Below are 21,393 nucleotides of genomic sequence, written 5' to 3' on the forward strand. Positions count from 1 at the left end.
GGTAGCTTTTCTGGAGAGAAACGAGCACCACCATCTTTGCCTATTACCATTATTGGCCTAGGGAAAGGAACAGCTTTCTTGTTGACCTCTCCCCTGAGCTCCTGGAGAATGGTATTAGGCTCAAACATGCCTGGGCATACTAAACTGAGATGTTTCAAGATGATCTTAGAGCAATATGATCTTACCATGTGCATGAGAGAGGAGCCTAGCTGCAGTCAAGCTTTGGAAGCTGAGTTCTGTCTTCTCTCTCTAGGAACATCTCAACTGTAGCATCTTTCATTGTCTAAGCTTCTTAACTATGTCTGTGGTGGTGTGATCTGCTTTAGAAAGTGATCTACAAAAGCTTGCTTTTCCTTCTTTCCCTCCAACTTTTGACATTTCTTTTCTACCAAGGTTACTACCAATGCGGAAAGTGTTAGGCTTGGTGTTAAGACAGTCTGTTGTTGAAATCACACCTATCAAATACCCACAAACAACAATATGCCCATAAACAGAAGCACCTACACACAGAGGTGTCTTTGTAAAGTCTATCACATGATATATATTTAATAAATATTTGTATTGTAGGGAGCAGTCTACTGGCAGTGGTGGGGCAAGAGGGAAGGAAGTCTTTGTTTAGGGTTTGAGTAGGAGAATGGTTCCACCTAGCCACTTGCCTTTGAGAGATATTTTCCTGAGATAAAAAAGGAATAATAGTGTTAGTCTGTCCCTGAAAACCTGTTTAGCCAGACATTTTCCCAGCCTATTTTGTCCTAGAGGTTGATCTGGGTTGAAAGATCCCAGCTGCAGTTTTATATTTCTGAGGCTCCAACAGTTTTGTTCAGTGGAGTCTCCTCAAAGGCAGGGATTTCCAGTGTGTCATTCATTACTGATCACTATCCTCAGGCTGCCTTTTTCATGTCATCTGCATATGAGGAGCAGAGTAATTTAGTGACATAGCTACCCATTGTGTCCTATTTTCTTTTTTCTTGTTTTTTATTTCATTAAATATTTCCCAATTACATGTAAAAATTTTAACATTCATTTTTTAATATTTTGAGTTCCGGTTTCTCTCCCTCCATCCCATCCACTGAGAAGGCAAGCAATATATCGACTATACACATGAAGTCATGGAAAAGATTTCCTTATTAGCCATATTGCAAAAGAAAACACACACACAAACAAGAAAAATAAAGAAGGCATGCTTCGATCTGCAAATATGATCAGAGTTCATCCATTCTCCCTATTCTTTTCCATTCAGAAGAACTGGTAAAGAAGAATTCCAAAGCAACAGTTTCAATTTCAGATTCTCTTAAACAATTGGGCTTTCCACCTCTTCAGGAGCTTAGATAAGTTCACCCTATTCCTAAATAAAGGTCCCTACCTTTTGGCATCTTCTTTAAGACATGGAACACCTTACTTTCTTCAATGAGCTTCTTGGCCCGGAAGAAGTGCATACTAGGTGGAAAATGACTCGTCTTCATTGCTTGTGTAATCTCTGCATTTTTGAGGGCCATTAATTTCTCATTGGCCAGCTCTTCTTGCTTTGTTAACAACAACTTCCCCCCAATTTGCAACATCTCTTCTTTCTTTATGAGTGCTTTCCGATCTTCGTCTAAAGGAAGGGCTAAGCAGAGAGAAGAGATCACCATGGCCAGCAGCAGGGCTGACCACTTAATCTGGCCAGTTAGCAACATGGGGACACCTAAAAAAAAAAAAAGGATTTGGATGAATACTCATTATGCATAAATCAAAATTATTTGAAACCACTCTGGTGATTCAGGAGGTAAAACATTAGATCAACTGAAAAAGAAATAGTTAAGGGAGTGCAGTTAAATTAGATTGAAGAAGAAAAAAAGAACAGCTGAGGGAATAGAGAGGATATCTGAAAACAGTCATCCAATTCACTGGATTCTACAATCATAATGGTACAAATGCTTAGCACTTGATAGCTTTTGAAATGTTTTGTTAATCATTTCATTTGATATTTAGGACAATGTTGTGAAGAAAGGCAAATAAAACTAATCCTCATTTTATAGATGAAGAAACAGGATCAAAAAAGTGAAGTGACTTCCCCAAGGTGAAATAGTAAGTAGTCAAATCAAATCCAGTATTTGAGATTTCTGACTTCTGTGCCAGAGTTTTTCCATTTATTCCTTTTATTTGCTAAAACTCAGACCTTCACTTTTCTTAAACTCCCATGTTAGGTGAACCATTTTACCCCTCTGAGGTTCAGGCTGCCTAATCATCCATCAATAACTATATACATCAAGGCTTGGATTAGGCCCAGATGTCTAACAAAGAGGTACCTGCCTCCTGCATTCTCCTACTACATGGGTGAAAGCACTCTCCTTCTATTTGCTACATAGCCAGAATGGGCTATATCTTTCAAAACTGCCAGACTGAGGCAGTCTCTCTCTCTCTCTTTCCTACATATTCTTTCCTACTATATCCAGAGGGTAAAAATTACAGTTCACCCAAAGCAAGATACCATGAACTGAACCAGGAGCAAGAGGGATATCTTCCTCTCCCTCTCTTCTAAACCAGCTCTAAGAAATAGATCTGGAGTCTCTGTTGTCGCAGTTTCAGGTGCATGAGATAATCCCCATCAGACCCAAGTATTCAAGCTATGGTGATCTGACAACAAGCATTCTTCCCAGGCCTGCATCCATCCCAGCATGGAAACCATGAGAAGCCAATGTACCTGGGACTTGACCCCAAGGCAGGTTTTGGACTTGCAACTGGGTGGAACTGTGTTAAATTGTGAAACTAATCCCCTTCTGCTCCCCAAAAACTAAAGTGATGTGTGGGAGAGGAGAGAAGATTAAGTCCTAACATGTTCAGCGTAGAAATCTTTACATTTGTAATTATGCCTTCTAAGTAAATATTCCTTTACAAAAGTAAATCTAACTATTAGTGGCTAAATAGTACTGGCATATGGAGGACCCTTCTAGGCTTGGTAGATCATTAATCCATTTGCAGACATCCTAGATATTCCCAAGATTCTTAAGATTCCAGATAAATCTGGAGGAAGGATGATATTAACACACTTGACATTCAGGAAGTAACGGTCAAAGAAATTAATGTTACATGTATATTGAGTACTTATTTAATATATTATTTTTATTTTCATGTCTAGGTCTTATCTAGCAGCTATATAGCCTTAGACAAGTTATTTAAACTCTGAGATTCAGCCAACTCACTCATTAAATTAGGGTTATAATACTTGTTCCTACCTTTTTTCCCCCCTAAAACCCTTACTTTCTGTCCTAGAATCAATACTGTGTAAGGGCTAGGTAGTGGAAGTTACATGATTTGCCCAGGGTCACACAGCTAAGAAAGTGTCTGAGGCCATATTTGAACCCAGCACCTCCCATCTCTGGGCCTGGCTCTCTATCCACTGAGCCACCTAGCTGCCCCTATACTCTTACAGTGAATAAAACACATCATAAACCTTAAATATTAAATTAGCATGGTAACCATAATAAAATTCTTACTATTTGCCTAATTAAGTGGTGGTCCCCTAGAGCACCAAATAAATATTTGTTGATGATGAAGTATTGAAATATTAGCCCTAGGCCTGCATGTAATTGGCTGGGGGTGTGGAGGAGAGAAAGGGAACAAGGCTAAAATAACAATGAAATAAGCATACAGGTAGAAGTAAGCCTTCTACTCAGGATGGGGATGAGTCAAAATGAATGAAAATAACAATAAGTCCTTTATGTTTCGGAAATGGAAATGGAAATGGGAGTTTTAAAGACACAATAAAAATAGGAAAGGAGGGGTTCAGGCTCAGAATCTCACCGGTGTGGTAAGGATTCCAAAAGCCACTTGGGTATTTGCCAAGAGGGCTTCAGGAGAGCTGGGAGGGGACTGGAGTCCCCAGGTTCCAGACCTGCTTTTTCTGATTTTAATTTGATTCTTCCTAGTTCTAGGCCCACTAACTTGCCCTAAGCAAGTCACAATATCAGCCTCCATTTCCTAGGCTATAGAATGATAATAAGAGCACCTACCTCAGAGGATTTTCCAATCAATAAATCAACAAGGATTTATTAAGCATTTACTATATCCCAGAAAATAGGCAAGGCATTGGAGATGCAACTACAAAGGCTGAAATAATTACCACTCCCAAAGAGCTACCATTTTGATGGGAGACACAACAAGGACATATACATGGAACATAAATATAACATTAATAAGTATTTGTCATCATTAGCTATTTGATGCCTCATTACACCGGATGCCAACAATCCCTGAAGACTCACCCTGGAAATGCAGGTGCATCTCCACAAAGTTCTTTCTGCCCAGTAAGCTAACATCTTAATGTTTTCTGGCTGCTGTGTGAAGACACCATGGGAAACAGCCTGCCTTCACCAGGCTGTTTCCACCTTCCTCTACCCTTCCGTAATAATCTGTGCTGGGGGAGAGGGAGATGACTTGTCCCTGAAAGCAGGGGATTGTGATACAGTCTCTGGATGCCCCACTGAAAAGGACTCTTACATGCTCTAACCAGCCCTTTTTAAACCATTGCTTCTCAGAACCCTGTCCTACAGAGCCTCAGTTACCTCAAAACAGCTCCAGAAAATGCAGACTGCAACCTTGATCGCCAAAACAACTGCTGCAACAGACTCCAACTGACCCCACCATCTCATTTCACTTCCTTTGAGGAAGTTTCACTTCACCCACTACAGCCAGTTTCACTTCAAGTACAGATGCCTCAACAATCGGTAGGGGCCATGAGGGAGAGTTGAGGGGAAGGTTCTCTGGAAACCCCAAATGGCTTTATTTTTGTTCTAAGAAAGTGAGAACTGAATGGCAGGACTTCAAATTTTGGGAGTCCCTAAAATAGGAACAGGGGGGTTACTACCAAATCCATAATCCTTTTGGCAAACACTTTGCTAAGCCAAAAAATGACTGGATTACAAAGGAGGTATGAACAAATGTAACCGAGGAGAAGGGACTTCAATATCATTTAATGTTTTAAAAAAAAAAAAAGATGAAGTGAAACTAATAGATGGAAGCTGCATTTTTCACATGCTACTGTGTTTAAACTTGGTTATTCTTCCTACTACCTAGGGCAGTGGTCTACATGCAGCAAATGCTAAATAGTTTTTAATTGAATTGAATTTTCTTGACCAAGAATGGCAAAGTACATTAACAATTTAAAAGAACTATGGAGAGGGCAGAGCCAAGATGTCAGTGGAAGGGGAGGGATTCAAAAAAAGCTTCTCCAGATTCCCCTCCAAATAACTTAAAAGTAACACCCAAAGTGAATTCTGGAGGAACAGAACCAACAAAAGGTTGGAGAATGTAAGTGTGGATTTGGGGTAAATCAAGGATAACTAAACACTCATCTTTGAATTGGCCTGGAAGCCGACCCCATGGAACTCTGAGAGAATTCCCTTTGGGAGGGGCCAGGGAAGGAGGGAGTTTGGTGAAAATTCTGAAGATTCTAAACTGCCAAGGGCCAACTGCCAAAAACTCCGGAGAGGACATTCAAGCTCTGGGGTGGGCTTGGGGTTGGATGGTTGTGGGTGGCTGGGAGGTTCTGGACAGGAATTTAGCTCTTCTGAACCCAAAATTCAGGGGCAATCTGGAGATTTCAACAGCAAAACCTTTCTACTGACTTCATTGCCAATGAAGGAGAAACCGAGGGAGTTGTGCTCCATAATTGGAGTTAGTGCCTGGACTCCAGAGGGAGCGGGCACTTGGGGACCCTTCCTTTATCCTTCTTATACCCCTTCCTTGCAGTTATTCCCCTGTTTGTTAGATAGTGTCATGGATAGGATATTGTGAGGGGAGGAAGAGTCAGTTTCTGAGTCAAAGCTACAGAAGAAACCAGATCTGCTCTCTGGTTGTGGGGTTCATAGTTGATAGAGAAGTTATCCCTGTACCCTCCTTCCTCAAAAATCCTCAAACATCCCTCACCCTGTTATCCTGGATTCCCTTATCCTTATAATAAATCTTTATTAGTTCATTAGTGGTAGTTTGGGGCTGTTACTTTGTGGGAAGGAAGGCGGATCTTGTGGAAGATGAATACCAAACACCATCTTGAAGGGCAAAGTGACTAGAACTTGGGAGTGGGGAGGCTTGTCTCTATAGTGCTGGCTCTGAGGATGGGATCTAACCCATTAGGGTCACAACTGATCCCCAACACCTTCCTTCAACATCCCCACTATAGCTTTGCCAGTTGGCAAATAAACTCTTTGAGTTTATTCCTTCATAGGTTTTCCCTGGGGTGTGGGTGAGTGATAGCTGATCTGGCCCATTGAAGGCTAACAAAGAGGGAGTCTAGATATCCCCCATCTACCCTCAATATTCACCACACACACACACACACACATACAAGAGGGCTGAAACAATTTTCTAGCCCGAGACAATTTAGGTCACCAGGATGGAGTGATAGAGCTAAGTGGATAGAGCCAGGCCTAGAGATAGGAGGTCTGGCATTCAAATATGACCTCAGATACTTCCCAGCTATATGACCCTAGGTAAGTCATTTAACTCCAATTGCCTAGCCCTTACTACCTTTCTGCCTTGAAACCAATTCTTAGTATCAATTCTAAGATAAAAGGTAAGAATTAAAAAAAAAAGATCACCAAGAAATAAGTATCTCACTGGAATGAGATTGAATCCCGGTGCAGCACAGGCTTCAAGCAGTAGGCTTTGGAGGCTACAACAGAAGTAGCAATGTCCTGAGGTCTCAGTTCATGGAAAATAATATTACAGGGGAGTCTTTGCTGGCACTGTCTAATTATATTGCAATAAATCTAACAATCTAAGTGAAATGGATGAATATTTACAAAAATACAAATTGTTCAGATTAAGAGAAAGAGGAATAAAATATTTAAATAACTATCTTAGAAAAAGAAATTGAATAAGTCATAAATGAACTCCTTAAAAAAAACGAAATCACCAGAACCAGACAGATTCACAAGTGAGTCTACCAAATTAAAGAACGATTGATTTCAATGCTATATAAACTATTTGGAAAAACAGGCAAAGAATGAGTCCTATCAAATTCCTTTTAAAATACAAATATGGTGTTCAACCAAGGATAGCAAAAAAAAAAAAAAAAAAAAAAAGGAAATTATAGACCAATTTCCCTAACGAATACTGATGTAAAAATTCATATTTAAATACTAGCAAGGAGAATAAAGGAATATGTTACAAAGGTCAAAATTATGACTAGGTAGATTCATACAAGGAAGGCAGCTGCTTCAATATTAGGAAATCTATCAGCATAATTGACCATCTCATAACAAATGACCTTTGACCCAGCAATACCACTACTAGGTCTATATCACAAAGAGATTTTTTAAAAAAAATGAAAAGGATACTTATGTACAAAAATACTGCTAGCAGTTCTTTTCGAAGTGGCAAAGAATTTGAAAATTTAGGGCATGCCCATCAACTAGGGAATGACTGAACAAGCTGGGGTATACAATTGTGATGTAATACTATTGTGGTATAAGAAATAATAAGCAGAATGGTTTTAGAAAAATCTGGAAAGATTTACATGAATTGATGAAAAGTGAAGTGAGCAGAACCACAACATTGTACAAAGTAATAGCAATATTTTTTTGTTTTTTTTAAACATTTTTTAATATTTATTTTTTAGAAAAGTTAACATGGTTACATAATTCAGGCTCTTACTTTCCCCTTCACCCACCCCCAGCTCCTCCCACCCATGGCTGATGTGTATTTCCACTGCTTTTAACATGTGTCATTAATCAAGACCTATTTCCAAATTGTTGATAGTTGCATTGGTGTGGTAGTTTCCAGTCTACATCCCCAATCATGTCTGCCTCAACCCATGTGTTCAAACAGTTGTTTTTCTTCTGTTTCCACTCCTGTAGTTCTTCCTCTAGATGTGGGTAGCATTCTTTTCCATAAGTCCCTCAGAATTGTCCTGGGTCATTGCATTGCTGCTAGTACAGAAGTCCATTACATTCTATTTTACCACAGTGTATTGGTCTCTGTGTACAATGTTCTTCTGGCTCTGCTCCTTTCACTCTGCATCAATTCCTGGAGGTCTTTCCAGTTCACATGGAATTCCTCCAGTTTATTATTCCTTTGAGCACAATAGTATTCCATCCCCAGCATATACCACAATTTGTTCAGCCATTCCCCAATTGAAGGACATACCCTCATTTTCCAGTTTTTTGCCACCACAAGAAGTGCGGCTATAAATATTTTCGAAGTAATAGCAATATTGTAAGGATGATCAGCTGTGAATTGGACAACATAGCTCTTAATAATGTGAATGACTTAGCTTTTTTCAGCATTACAATGATCCAACATCACTCCAAAGGACTTAGGATAAAAAAATGCAATCCACCTCCAGAGACAGAACTGATAGAGTCTGAATGAAAGATTGAAACATACTTTTTTTTTTAATTTATTTTTCTTGCCCTTTTTTATTACTGTTCATCTACGTTTGGTGGCTACCTGAAATCCAGTTCTCACCTGTAGCACTGAGAAGTTAAAGCATGGAAAGTGGCCACCCCCTATTAAAACTGTCTTGGTAAATGGGCTGAAGCAGGTTGAGGGTAACTGACAGGCTTCAAGCTTATTAGTGAGTAGGGGGGATGTCCACCCCAAGCATGCAAAGACTTCCCCCAACAGAATGAGCAAATGAAAACAATTTGTTCCAATAGCCATAAAAACAGTTGAAATAAACATTGGAGAAAACCCAGAACTTGGTCAGACATCCAAGACACCAGGGTCATCCACTACATCCCAGGTCATCACCAGCTGTCCTGATTTTTGTTTTGCCCCTGGACTTCGATGACTCTGGAAGAGAGAGTCAGACTGACAACTCTGTAACTCTGCCTCACTTCAATCCAACATAAGTGCAAGTCAAAACATCATCCCAAGATGTCACCAGTCCTCTTCAAAATGAAAGATAAACAGCAACAGTAAATCTAGTGCCTTCCCTCTTATTTCTTATTTATCCTATATAGAGCTGATTTATTTGTATTTGTTTACTTGTCTCCCTCATAAATTGTGAGTTCTTTGAGAACAAGAACAGTCCTTTGGCTTTCTTTGTATCCCTAGAGAGTAGCATAGTACCTTGCAAGTAGTAGGCACTTAATAAATGTTTATCAACTAAATGACGTCAAAGAATAAAAAAGAGGGGGGAAAGTTCCGCAAAACTAACCAACAAATCAAAAAGAGTCTGACATTATATTCAGTAATCAATAACCACAGTCCTATATCCCTTGCAAAAGGAAGGTGGTATCTTTTCACATCTATTATTCGGAGCTAGTCTTAGGTTATTATAATGTCACAACATTCTATTTCATTTGTATTGTTGTTCATATCACTTATATCAATGTGGTTACTGTTCATATTGTTTTTCCTGGCTTCTATTTATTCTGTAAGTTTATAGCAGCCTTCCCACACTTCTCTGTAGCCATATTGTTGTTTCTTAAATTATATACATAAACTGTATTTTTAACTCTTCCCTCAATTTATGGGCATCTAGTTTCAATCAATTTATTTCCAAAATTGATATTTTTAAAGCATTAAATAATCTCTTCCAAGTATTCTCTGCAATTAGTCAGTCAGTCAAGGAGCTCATGAGGGAGACAAAGCAAAAAAAAGTGTATAAATAAGCTATATACAGAATAAATAAGAAATAAGAGAGGGAAGGCACTAGAATTAAAGGGTTTGGGAAGGGCTTCCTGCAAAATAGAATTTGATTTGAGACTTGAAGGAATGCAGGGAAGTCAATAAGTAGAGATGAGAAGAGAGCATTCCAGGCATGGGGGACAGTCAGAAAAAAATGCCTGAAGCTGAAAGCTAGAGTGTCTTGTTTGTGGAATACAAAGAGACCAGTGACATTGGATCAAAGACTAACAGTGGTAGTAAGGTGTAAAAAGACTGGAAAGGTTGGAGGGAACTAAGTTATGAAAGGCTTTGAACAACAAATGGAAGGTGGTGTGTACTTGATTCTGGAAGCAATAGGAAACCACTGGAGTTTATTCAGTAGCAGGAGTGATTTGGTAAGGCTCGTGTTTTAGGAAAATCATTTTGGTGGTTGAATAGAGGATGGATTAGGGTAGGGAGAGGTGGGAAGCTGGCAGACCTGTCATTAGGTTATTGCAATAGATCAGGTAGTGATAAGGAGGTGAAGAAGTCTTATGCCAGGTGGTAGCAGAATCAGAGGAAAGAAGGGGCTTATTCAAAAGGTGTCCCAAAGGTGAAATTGACAGATTTGACTACAGATTGGAGCTGGGGAGGGTATGAGAAATGGTGGGGAGTAGAAGGTAACTTCTAGGTTATAAATCTGTAGGATTGTCATAAAAGGAAGGATATCAATTGAAATTGCAAGTGATATAAAAATATCAATGAAAATTTATTAAACTTAATAGGACCCTTTTCCCTCCTTTTTATACCACGTTTAGCCACCATTCTAGTCAACCATTGTAGGGGAACCTTAGGGCTTGTTTCTGACTATGTGTGACTCTGCAACTAAGAGTCCCCTAACTGGCTGCTGAACCAGAAGAACCAATAACTTGCAGTGCCACATCTGGTGGGAGAAAAAAGTTTCTATCTAGTGGACCTTTTGGATGCAGCCTTCCAAATGACTTTATGATTCCATCAGGGGCAGAAAAGGGCAGCTCTTTTCTACACAGTGGCCTCAAGGGTTACTGTTCCTCACCTGGACTGTCAACTAAACTAACTGGGCTTTTAATAGTGCAAGAGATGATGTTCAGTAAGATGGTAGTCTCCTCCCAATGAATCGCTAAGACAGAGACAGGGAGCCTTTTGTTCAAAAAAAGTTAAGTTTCAAGTTTCCTACCTAAGCCCTGTTTCAGATAGATAGCTAGGATTGAAACAGTCCTTGTTTTGATTGGTTAAATCCCACTTGAATAATTAGGATAATTGGTTTTGCAAATTGCATGTTCTGATTAGCTAGCTTTTGGGATAAGTTTGTAACTATCTGGAAAGACCTCCAGGAATTGATGCAGAGCAAAGAGAGCAAAACCAGGAGAATATTATACACAGAGACAGATCCACTATGGCACAATCAAATATAACAGATTTTTCTACAAGCAGCAATGCAATGACCCAACACAATTCAGAGGAACTTGTAAGAAAGAACGCTGTCCGCAATCAAAGAAACAACTGTGGAAACAGAAATGCATTTTCTAATGCATTTTTCTAAATAATGTGATGGGGATAAGAGTGGGGTTTTGGTGTTATAGGATCATGCTACTGCAGATATGAATAACATGGAAATAAGTTTTGAACAACGATACATGTACAACCGGTGGAACTGCTTGTCAGATTTGGGAGGGGGGGATGAAAGTGGTGTAACCATGGAAAAATATTCTATTTTTTTCTTTTTAAATTTTTCTTTAGAGTATTTTTCCACGGTTATATGATTCATAAGCATCCCCTCTCCTGCTTTCTCCTCCCCCCTCCCAAAGCTGACAAGCAGTTCCACTGGGTTATACATATATCATTGTTCAAAATATATTTCTATGTTATTCATATTTTCAGTAGGGTGATCCTTTAACATCAAAACCCTAGTCATATCCCTATCGTACTACATGATCAATCATATATTTTTCTAATGCATTTCTGGTTCCACAGTTCTTTCTCTGGATGTGGATAACTTTCTTTCTCACAAGTTCCTCTGGATTGTCCTAGATCATTGCATTGCTGCTGGTAGAAAAGTCTATTACATTCAATTGTGCCATAATGTATCAGTCTCTGTGTACAATGTTCTTCTGGTTCTGCTCCTTTTGCTCTGCATCAATTCCTGGAGGAATTTTCCACATGGAAAAATATTCTAAATTTAAAAAGGGGGGGGGGAGATTGTAACTATCAAGTAACCAGCCAATGATGAATGAGGAAAGGAACCATTTTTGCACAGGAACTAGGACAAAAGGAGCCTATTCTTTGTACTTGCTGGCTGGCTGTAACACTTGTAACATGGGTTTTCATAAGAACCCATTCTCAGAGGATGAAATAAAAGAGTCTTTAGCACAATGATGCTGAGTTCAAGATTCTTTTGAGTAGGTGGTCATTCCTCTCAAATAGGAGTCCCTGTCTGCCTTCCTCTCTCATTTCTTGTAGCAGCAGCAACAGCAGAATCAGAATGGAGCCAATGATTTCCTTGGCGTAGGAGATGGATGTGAAGGGAATAAACATTTGTATAGTACCATACTATGTGCCAGGCACTATGCTAAGTGCTTTTTACGAATATTACCTCATTTAATCCTCACAACAACCCTGCAAGGTGGTGCTCTTATTATCCCCATTTTAAAGTTGAGAAAATTGAGTCAAACAAAAGTTACATAACTTTCTCAGGATCACATAGCTTGTGTCTGACTGGATTTGAATACAGGTCTACTTGATTCTGGGTTCACCATTCTATCCAGTGAGCCATCAGTTGCCTCATAATGAAAGGCCAATGGAATAAAGATGAAAACATGGCTGTTTGATCAGACAATCATCAAAATGAATAAATAAGAAAATATTTAGTAAGCTCTTGCTATGTGCCAAACACAATGTTCTGAGACCTAGGGATAAAAACACAAAAACAAATTCCTTTAATACCAAAGTTCTAAAGATTATATTCTAATGGAAGAAGTAACACACAAAAGGGAGGGGTGGCCAAAAAGGGGCATTTTGGTTCAGAGTTATGGGGATGGTGAATAGAGCCAAATGGAGTAGACTGACACACTTCATTCAGGAACAATGGCAGAGTTTATTTACTCAGGGTTTGTGACTCTAGAACAAGAGAGATGACTTTGTCTCTAGTAAGAGAAAATTAAGCAAAGAATTCTAAGAGGAACTGAGTCTTTTTTAAATTTACATATTTAATTAATTTAGAATATTTTTCCATGGTTACATGATTCATGTTCTTTCTCTCCCTTCCTCCCTCCCCCTCCAGGAGCCAACAGGCAATTCCACTGGGTTTTACATGTATCATAGATCAAGACCTATTTCCATATTATTAATATTTGCAATAGCATGATTATTTAAAGTCAACATCCCCAGTTATATCCCTATTGAACCATGTGATCAAGCAAATGTTTTTCTTCTACTTTTCTACTCCCACAGTTCTTTCTCTGAATGTGGATAGCATTCTTTCCAATCAGAATTGTCCTGGATCATTGCTCTGCTGCTTCCTTCAAAGAACTGAGTCTTTTTTTATTTGAAAATTTTTATTTAATTAATTGATTTAGAATATTTTTCCATAGTTACATGATTCATGTTCTTTCCCTCCCTTCCTCCCACCCTGCTCCCATAGCCAACAAGCAATTCTTCTGGGTTTTACGTGTTAGGGTGATCATTTAGAGTCTATGTCCCCAATCATATCCCCATTGAACCATGTGATCAAGCAGTTTTTTCAAAGAACTGAGTCTTAAAGGATTCTGAGGCCAGGGTGAGAAAGAAAGTGAATTCTAGGCATGTGGGAGCAACCCTTGCAGAAGAATAGATGTGAAAAATAGGATGCTGATTTGAGGGGTCAGCAGAGGAGCCAGTTGGGCTAGAAAACAAGGGAATAAAGTGAAATACACCTGGAAACACAGGTTAAAGCCAGACTGTCTAGTATTATTCTGTCCAGAATAATTCACCAGAAGAGACAAGACAAGGCAGCTAGGTGGTGAATATGAATCTTTCTAACTCTAAAGTTAGAGCCTAGAGTTAAAAGATTCATATTCATGAATTCAAATATAACCTCAGATAGTTCCTAGCTGTGCGACCTAGGCAAGTCATTTAACTCTGTTTGCCTCAGTTTCCTCTTCTGTAAAATAAGGTGGAGAAGGCAATGGCAAGAAATGCCAAGAAAGGGACAACTAGGTGGCTGAGTGGATAGAGTCAGACCTAGAAGCAAGAGGTCCTGTGTTCAAATGTAACCTCAGATACTTAATAGCTGTGTTGCCTAGGCAAGTCACTTAAACCCAATTGCCTAGCCCTTACTCTAATTCTTCTGCCTTGGAACTGATACTTAGCATTGATTCTAAGAGAGAAGGTAAAGGTTTAATGGAAAGAAAGAAATGCCAAGAAAAACCTTAATAGGGTCACCAAGAGTCAGTTTTAACTGAAAAACAACTGAAGGAGAGAGAAAATAGCAAAAGCCTTAGCTTCTGTGAAAGGTGAGCTATGGTTACAAAATGTTGCAAATGCAGTCAAAAGGGTAGATTTAAGTTAGTTTTGTTACACCTTATTTTAAAACCTTTACCTTTTGTCTCAGCATCTATACTAAGTATCAGCTCCAAGGCAGAAGATAGATAAGGGCTAAGCAATTGGGGTTAAGTGACTTACTCAGGGTCACACAGCTAGGAAATACCTAAGGCCAGATTTGAAAGTTTTGCTGCATTCTTAAAAAAAATTTAGTACATGTGAAGACTCAACTCATAAAGAAGGAAGAATATATCCTGAAGTTAACATGGCATAAGAACAAAATAAATCAATCTAACTTTTTTTTTCAAAGAAAAATTCAGGCATAATTTATGGCAAATCAAGAAAAATTAGACCTTGACCCTAAAATCTTCTAAGCAACTGATCTAGAAATAGTAGTTGAAGATTATAAAATGTATTTTCCACTTTCAAGCATTTCTACAAGGAAAAAGAAATGATGATGGCTAAAGCTTTTGATATGCAGAAACAAACCTAAAGGAAATTCCCAAGGAAACTTCTTTTAGGCATACATTGAAATGTAAATCCACTGTGAAGATCTTGTAGAACCAGCTTTAAAACTCAGAATCACTAAAAAACTAGGAGTTTCCATGTAAATCATAGATTGACTTAGTAAAACAACAGTGGAAATTTTATGACCTGAAATTGTTTCCAGGGATTGAAGGTGGTAGGACAGATGGGGAACAGAACTGGGTTGGGGACTTATTATAAATGTTTCTCAAGATAAGCTAAATCCAGAAAAGTTACAATGATCTATTATTGTCTCAATTGATCAACCAATTATTAAGTGCCTACTGTGTGTCAGTCAAATAATCAAATGAGAGAATATTTGCAAAGCTCTTAGTACAGTGCCACATAGTAGAAATTAATAAATGCTTATTCAGTTCTATTCTGTTCATTGAGCAAGGTGTTAGGAATACAAAAATTATGAATGAGTCACTTTTCACAAAGAGTTTATGCCCTAATGAAGAGTCAACAAGGACATAATAGAAAAATAGAGATAAATATATAAAGTAGTTAAATCAACCAAGAGAGCTTTGAGAAGGAGGGCATTAACAATTAAGATGATAATCTCAAGGGAAAGGAAGTCAGCATTAATAGGCAAATTCCTTTTTAATGTTGCACAAGGACAGCAAAAGGACAATAGACTGGAGAAATTTGCAATTGTGTTCAGGGAGTTTGGTAGTTTGGAGGATGGACTCCAGAGAGGACATCAGAATGACAGAAATCTTAGTAAATCTTCCTGATCCTGGGCAATTTCAGGTAAAAAAAAAAAAAGCTTTAATTCTGTAAACAAATTCGAGGTCATTTAATTGACAATGTATAATTGGGAAATCAATAAAGAAACATAACATTTACATACTTAATATAACATAATATGTATCATATTATATTATATTGTATTTCATACTTTATGTATTATGTCACTTCCATTGATCTATTTTTCAACCAATACCAAATGTTTTGATGAATGCTGTTATAAAGCAGTTTGAGGTCTAGAAGTCCTATTCTCTCTTCATTCCTACTTCTTTTTTTTTTTATCATTTTCCTTGATATCAATTATTTGTTCTTTTGAATAGATTTTGCTATTATTTCAGGTTATATGAAGTAATCTTTTGGTGATCTGATTTGTATAGCATTAAAAGCATAAATTAACTTTGGTAGTATTGTTATTTTTATTATGTTGGCATAGCCTACTCTTGGACACTGAATATTCCTCCAGCTATTCAAATTGTTTATTTCTTTTTTTTAAACTCTTACCTTCTGTCTTAAAATCAATACTGCTAGACCTCCTTCCTTTATACTTTATTCACTAAATTCTTTAATATTCATAACCTTTTGTTTTTCCAAAAGACTTTTGTTAATAAATAATAATTTTGGTAATTTAATTGGGATAACATTTGAATAAGTAGATAATTTTAGGTAGAATTGCCATTTTACTTATTTTGGCTTTGCCCATTTATTAACAATTAAAAACAATAACATTAAGAGAAAATATGCTCTCCAAGAAAAGCATACTGATCTTGGAGACAGAATATACAGAAACAATCTAAGGATCATAGGTCTCCCAAAAATACCTGAGAAGAAAAAAACCTAAATACCATAATGCAAAAAATAATATGAGAACTGGCCAGAACTTCTGAACACAGAAAATGAAATATCAATTGAAATAATTTATAGATTTCCTCCAGAAAAAAAAACCCACAGCTTCAAATATCAAGATATATAGTAGTTACATTAAAAGTCAATTTAGAAACAAATTCTGTAAGTGATAAGGAGAAACAACTTTAAATACCAAAGATATAAAATCAAATAACACAAGACTATTTTGCACCATATATTAAAAAAAGGTGAATGTTCAATAATAAAGTGAAGCTTGAAACATTCTCAGAAAGAAAAACAGATTTGAAGAAGTTGTTTCCTTCTTGAACACCCCAGGCAATAGAAATGCAGCTGAGGTGAACAAAAGCAACTGCTAAGGAACATAACAGCCAAAGAGAGATGGCAGAGAGAAGGGCAAGAAACTTCTTTCCTAATATACAGAAGGAGTCTGGGTTGAAGATGGAAGTCAAATGGAAGTAACAGTAAAGAGTTGGGCCTAGAACTTTGTAAGGATGGGATTTGTGCAAGGGGGATGGGACAAAAGGAGCCAAAGACACTTGGTGACAGTTGGTGACAGTTGAGACCAGAGAGGATTCTGGGAAATTCTCCGAAGGAAGAAGGAGGAGAAGGGGTGTTCAAGAGGACATCATAGGGGGCAGCTGGGTAGCTCAGTGGAGTGAGAGTGAGGCCTAGAGACAGGAGGTCCTAGGTTCAAACCCGGCCTCAGCCACTTCCCAGCTGTGTGACCCTGGACAAGTCACTTGACCTCCATTGCCTACCCTTACCACTCTTCCACCTATGAGACAATACACCAAAGTACAAGGGTTAAAAAAAAAAATGAAATGCAAGAGGACATCTTAGCTTGAATCCAGTCCTGAGGGCTTCCTGAGGATCTTTCTTTGGACATTGAAACCCTGTTTCCCTAGTCAAAGATTCCATTGCTTCTCACCCATCAAGACTTCAACCAATGAGTTAGCTAAGTTTTTGGACTCCATTTTGGGAACAATCCCTTAGACTCCTCCCATTGCCTAAGCTTGCTGAGAAACCCTTTCTGGTTTGACTTGCAATTATGAAAAGGATAGAAATAGAAATAGAATCTGAAGGAGAAGAAGTGGGGGGAGATGCTTGAGAGTGGGAACCCCAAAGGTTCCCTCCTTTGTGAGAGACTCTGTAGAAATAGAGAAGAGGGCACCCCAAATCCCTCCACTCTTCACCCCTTTCCCCAATCCCTATATTGATATTAATAAAAGCCATTCATTAGTCAGATAGTGTTCCAGAGTGCCTGAGAGACAAAAAGGGAGGAGGGAATCACAGCTTGGTCTGGCTGCCTCCATCTTGAAGCCAGACCACCTGCTGTGAAGTTGATTGACTACAGAGGAGGCTTGCGTGAACCCTGCCCTCATTCAGAATCATATTGGGGTACCACATATCTCATCTTATAGGGAAGCCTTGCCCCCAACTCTTGTGGGGTGGTATGACCATCCAGGTCACCCAGTTTCAGGGTGACACCTCCTCGAAGTCTCAGCAGTGTATAATTGGTGGGAGGGGAGAGCTAGAAGAGAGTCTCATCCTCATAGACTGACTCTATCTCCCCTTCTATCATAACATTGGTTGTCTGGCTCTCTTTATTCTTATAAACATTATGAATACAACCTGGTGATACCCTACCTATTGGTGAATCAATTTTTTTTATTTTTTAAAATTTTTATTTAATTAATTTAGAATATTTTTCCATGGTTATAGGATTCATGTTCTACCCCTCCCCTCCTCCCACCCTCTCCCATGGCTGATGCACAATTCCACGGGGTTTTACATGTATCATTGATCAAGACCTATTTCCATATTATTGATATTTGCACCAGGGTGCTCATTTTGGGTCAATATTCCTAATTATATCCCTATCCTCTCATGTGATCAGGCAGTTGTTTTTCTTCTGTGTTTCTTCTCCCACAGTTCTTCATCTGAATGTGGTTAACGTTCTTTCTCATAGGTCCCTCATAGTTGTCCTGGATCATTGAATTGTTGCTAGTAGAGAAGTCCATTACATTTGATTTTACCACAATGTATCAGTCTCTGTGTATAATGTTCTCCTGGTTCTGCTCTTTTCACTCTGCATCAATTCCTGGAGGCCATTCCAATTCACATGGAATTCCTCCAGTTCATTCTTCCTTTGAGCATAGTAGTATTCCATCACCAACAGATACACAATTTGTTCAGCCATTCCCCAATCGAAGGACATCTCCTCATTTTCCTTTTTTTTTTTTTTTTTTGTCACCACAAAGAGTGTGACTATAAATATTTTTGTACAAGTCTTTTTCCTTATGATCTCTTTGGGGTTTAAACCCAGCAGTGGTATGGCTGAATCAAAGGAAAGTCAGTCTTTTAGCACTCTTTGGGCATATGGTGAATCAATTTTGCAGGGGAGGAATATGTTACAAAACGGAAGCAGGGAGAGAAGGAGAGTAGAGGACAGTGTGATGTGCCCAGATTAAATTGAGGGCTGGCAATGAAATGAAGTTGACTAGTGTTGTCTGAAAAAGAAAAAAGCCTGTGGAGGCATGATGAGGAGGGGGTGGGAAGGACTGATAAAGGCTGAGGAAAGGAGCAAGACATTGCTTTGGTGGTGAAAGAAGGTTCCATTGATGAATGCTCCTATAGAGAGAAAAAGATTTTCTGTAAAGGGATATAAGGACTTTGTGCTGGATATAGTCTAGAGCAGTGGTTCCCAAACTTTTTTGGCCTACTGCTCCCTTTCCAGAAAAAATATTACTTAGCACCCTCTGGAAATTATGAAACTATTTATTGAACTCAGAATAGAATGTAATACAAAAAAAGTGTGGCTATCACTACCTACTTGGATCGCTGCAGCACCCACTAGGGGGCTGGATTTGGAGCTGAAAACATCTCTTCATACTAAATCAGAAAGGAAATCAAACTTCTTGGGGCGATTGCCATTTGGAGGTGTGGGAGAGCATAGACTTAGGGAGGAGATTTTGAGACAAATGGAGAAAATAAAATTAACGAAGGGAAGGTGTAGATCAGGGATTGGCTACATAAGCAAGATGGGGGGGGGAGGCTCTAACATTAAGCCCTTCAAACACTTGTAATAATTTGCATTACAATGAAAAAGGTAAATATATGGAGCAAGCTCTCCATGAAAGTAACAGAAAGTATCTGGAGGGGAATGCCTAGAATGGATAGCTTTCAAGCTTTAATTACATAAGAAATATAGAGAAAAGAGAGAAATCAGAAAATTAGAGGCATCATTAATCAGAGAATGAGGATGCAGAGTAGACAGAGAAGATAGGAGCAGCTAAGCAGCCTGGTGGATAGAGAACCAAACCTAAAGCCAGGAAGACCTGGATTCAAATTTGGCTTTGGATTAGTCCTAGCTGTGTGATCCTGGGCAAGTCACTTAACCCCAACTGTCTACCCCTTACTACTCTTCTGTCTTAGAATTGAGACTAAGACAGAAAGTAAGGGGCTTTTTTTGTTTGTTTTGTTTTGTTTTTAAAGAGGATGGGTAATGAAAAGAGTGAGAGAAATATTTTTTGAAAGGGAGAACAAAATGAAATTTTGAAAATTTAATGAACAAGACTAGTTGAAGGAGAGGAGAGGAAGGGGGAAACTAGTTGATTAACAAAGGCAAAAAAAGGGAAGAATTATGTAAATAGATGAAGGAAAAAAAGGGAATTTAAAAATAAAATATCAAAGAGAAAGGTAACATAAGAAGAGAGGATGAGGGTTGAGGAGAATACCAGTAGGCTTTTAAAAAAAAGAAAAAGTTATATTTCTTCTCATTTTTGTGGATTAAATGTAAGAAAACAATTGAATTAATAAATAAAACTAAGAGCTGCTTTTATGAAAAAAAAAATAGTACTTTTAGATTGTCCTTCGTTTCTGAGTATTTACATTCTGAACTATTGTTCTCTCTTTTGTTTTGTTGATGAGATAACATCACAAAATCCAATTTTTGTATTCCATCAATTATTTTTGCTCCATAAATTTTGTTCTTATAACTCTCATTTCACTTTTAATCATGCAAGAAAAATGTGTTGTGATTCCATGTTCTCCACAAATTACACAGTGTCCTCAGTCTCATAAAGTTGTTGGATTGTTCTCCTATGTTTGCAGTCTTTATTCATAGATGCCCGAAATCATTTACTAGATCTGGAAGCTTTATTTCCTTCTGCTGTGAATGTTGTCCCTTTTGGTTTCTTTGAGTTTTCTTCAGCCTGAAATTCTTGATAAATTTCAGGCATTTATTGCTCACTTTCTGACTTCCTCCTTTTTGTTGGTGATTTCCATTGTGACTGGATCTCAAAGCTTCTCAATCTCCCATGATGGATAATTCATGGTCCACCAATCTTGGTCTTTATCTCAAGAAAATTTTGGGGTGATATAATTGGGCCCAGCTGGATCCTGAGCCCTTTCCTTTAAGTTTAGCAAAACACCACAAGTAGCACACACACACACACACACACACACACACACACACACACACACACACACACAGTTTGCCCAGTGTCCTCTATTGCTCCCTCCATTGTCTGGACTGGCACTAGCAGTTTGGGGAGCTGCCACACTAGCACTACAAGGTTGATTTCTGTAGTTCAAGTCTCTGAGACTGGGGAAGATGGGGAGAGTGGGGGAAGGCCAAGATCTATTTCAAGACCAGATTAAGATTATGTGCAAATCCCTTTGTCTGGTTAAGGATTACTGTAGCCTTGCTGCTGATATTATAATGGGCAGTGGTGGTAAGAGTAGTGAATGAGTTCAGTTCATGGATATTTTCTTTTTTAAAATCCTTACCTTCCATCCTGGAATTAATAATAAGTATTGGTTCCAAAGCAAAAGAGCAGTCAGGGCTAGTAGTTGTAGTTAAGTGATTTGCCCAGGGTCACACAGCCAGAAGGTTTCAGAGGCCACATTTGAACCTAGCACAGATTTTTTTTAACTTTATTTTGGATTCTGTCTTAGATCATGGAGAGAGCTGAAATTATTTTATCTTTGTCATATAATTTCTGTTTGAGTGAGATATGAAAAGTTACATGGGTCAGAGAAAATGTTTAGTTTTCTTGTTGGCCATGTGACCAAGAAGTTCCAATTTAATGGTTTTCAAAATTTTTATTTTTTATTAATCTT

At 38.3% G+C, this 21,393-nt stretch overlaps 1 protein-coding gene across 1 annotated transcript in view; it reads right to left on the bottom strand.

Moving 5' to 3' along the window:
- ADA2 (adenosine deaminase 2) overlaps positions 1-21,393 on the bottom strand; it is a 94,077-nt gene that overhangs the window by 32,116 nt on the left and 40,568 nt on the right. Inside the window, exon 2 of the mRNA XM_044677709.1 lies at positions 1,364-1,684. Within this exon, the coding sequence (XP_044533644.1) occupies positions 1,364-1,676 (313 nt within the window). The 5' untranslated portion in view covers positions 1,677-1,684. The remainder of the gene's footprint in view (positions 1-1,363; positions 1,685-21,393) is intronic.

Source organism: Gracilinanus agilis, chromosome 5, assembly GCF_016433145.1.
Source record: "Gracilinanus agilis isolate LMUSP501 chromosome 5, AgileGrace, whole genome shotgun sequence".
In the NCBI taxonomy this organism is placed as follows: domain Eukaryota; kingdom Metazoa; phylum Chordata; class Mammalia; order Didelphimorphia; family Didelphidae; genus Gracilinanus; species Gracilinanus agilis.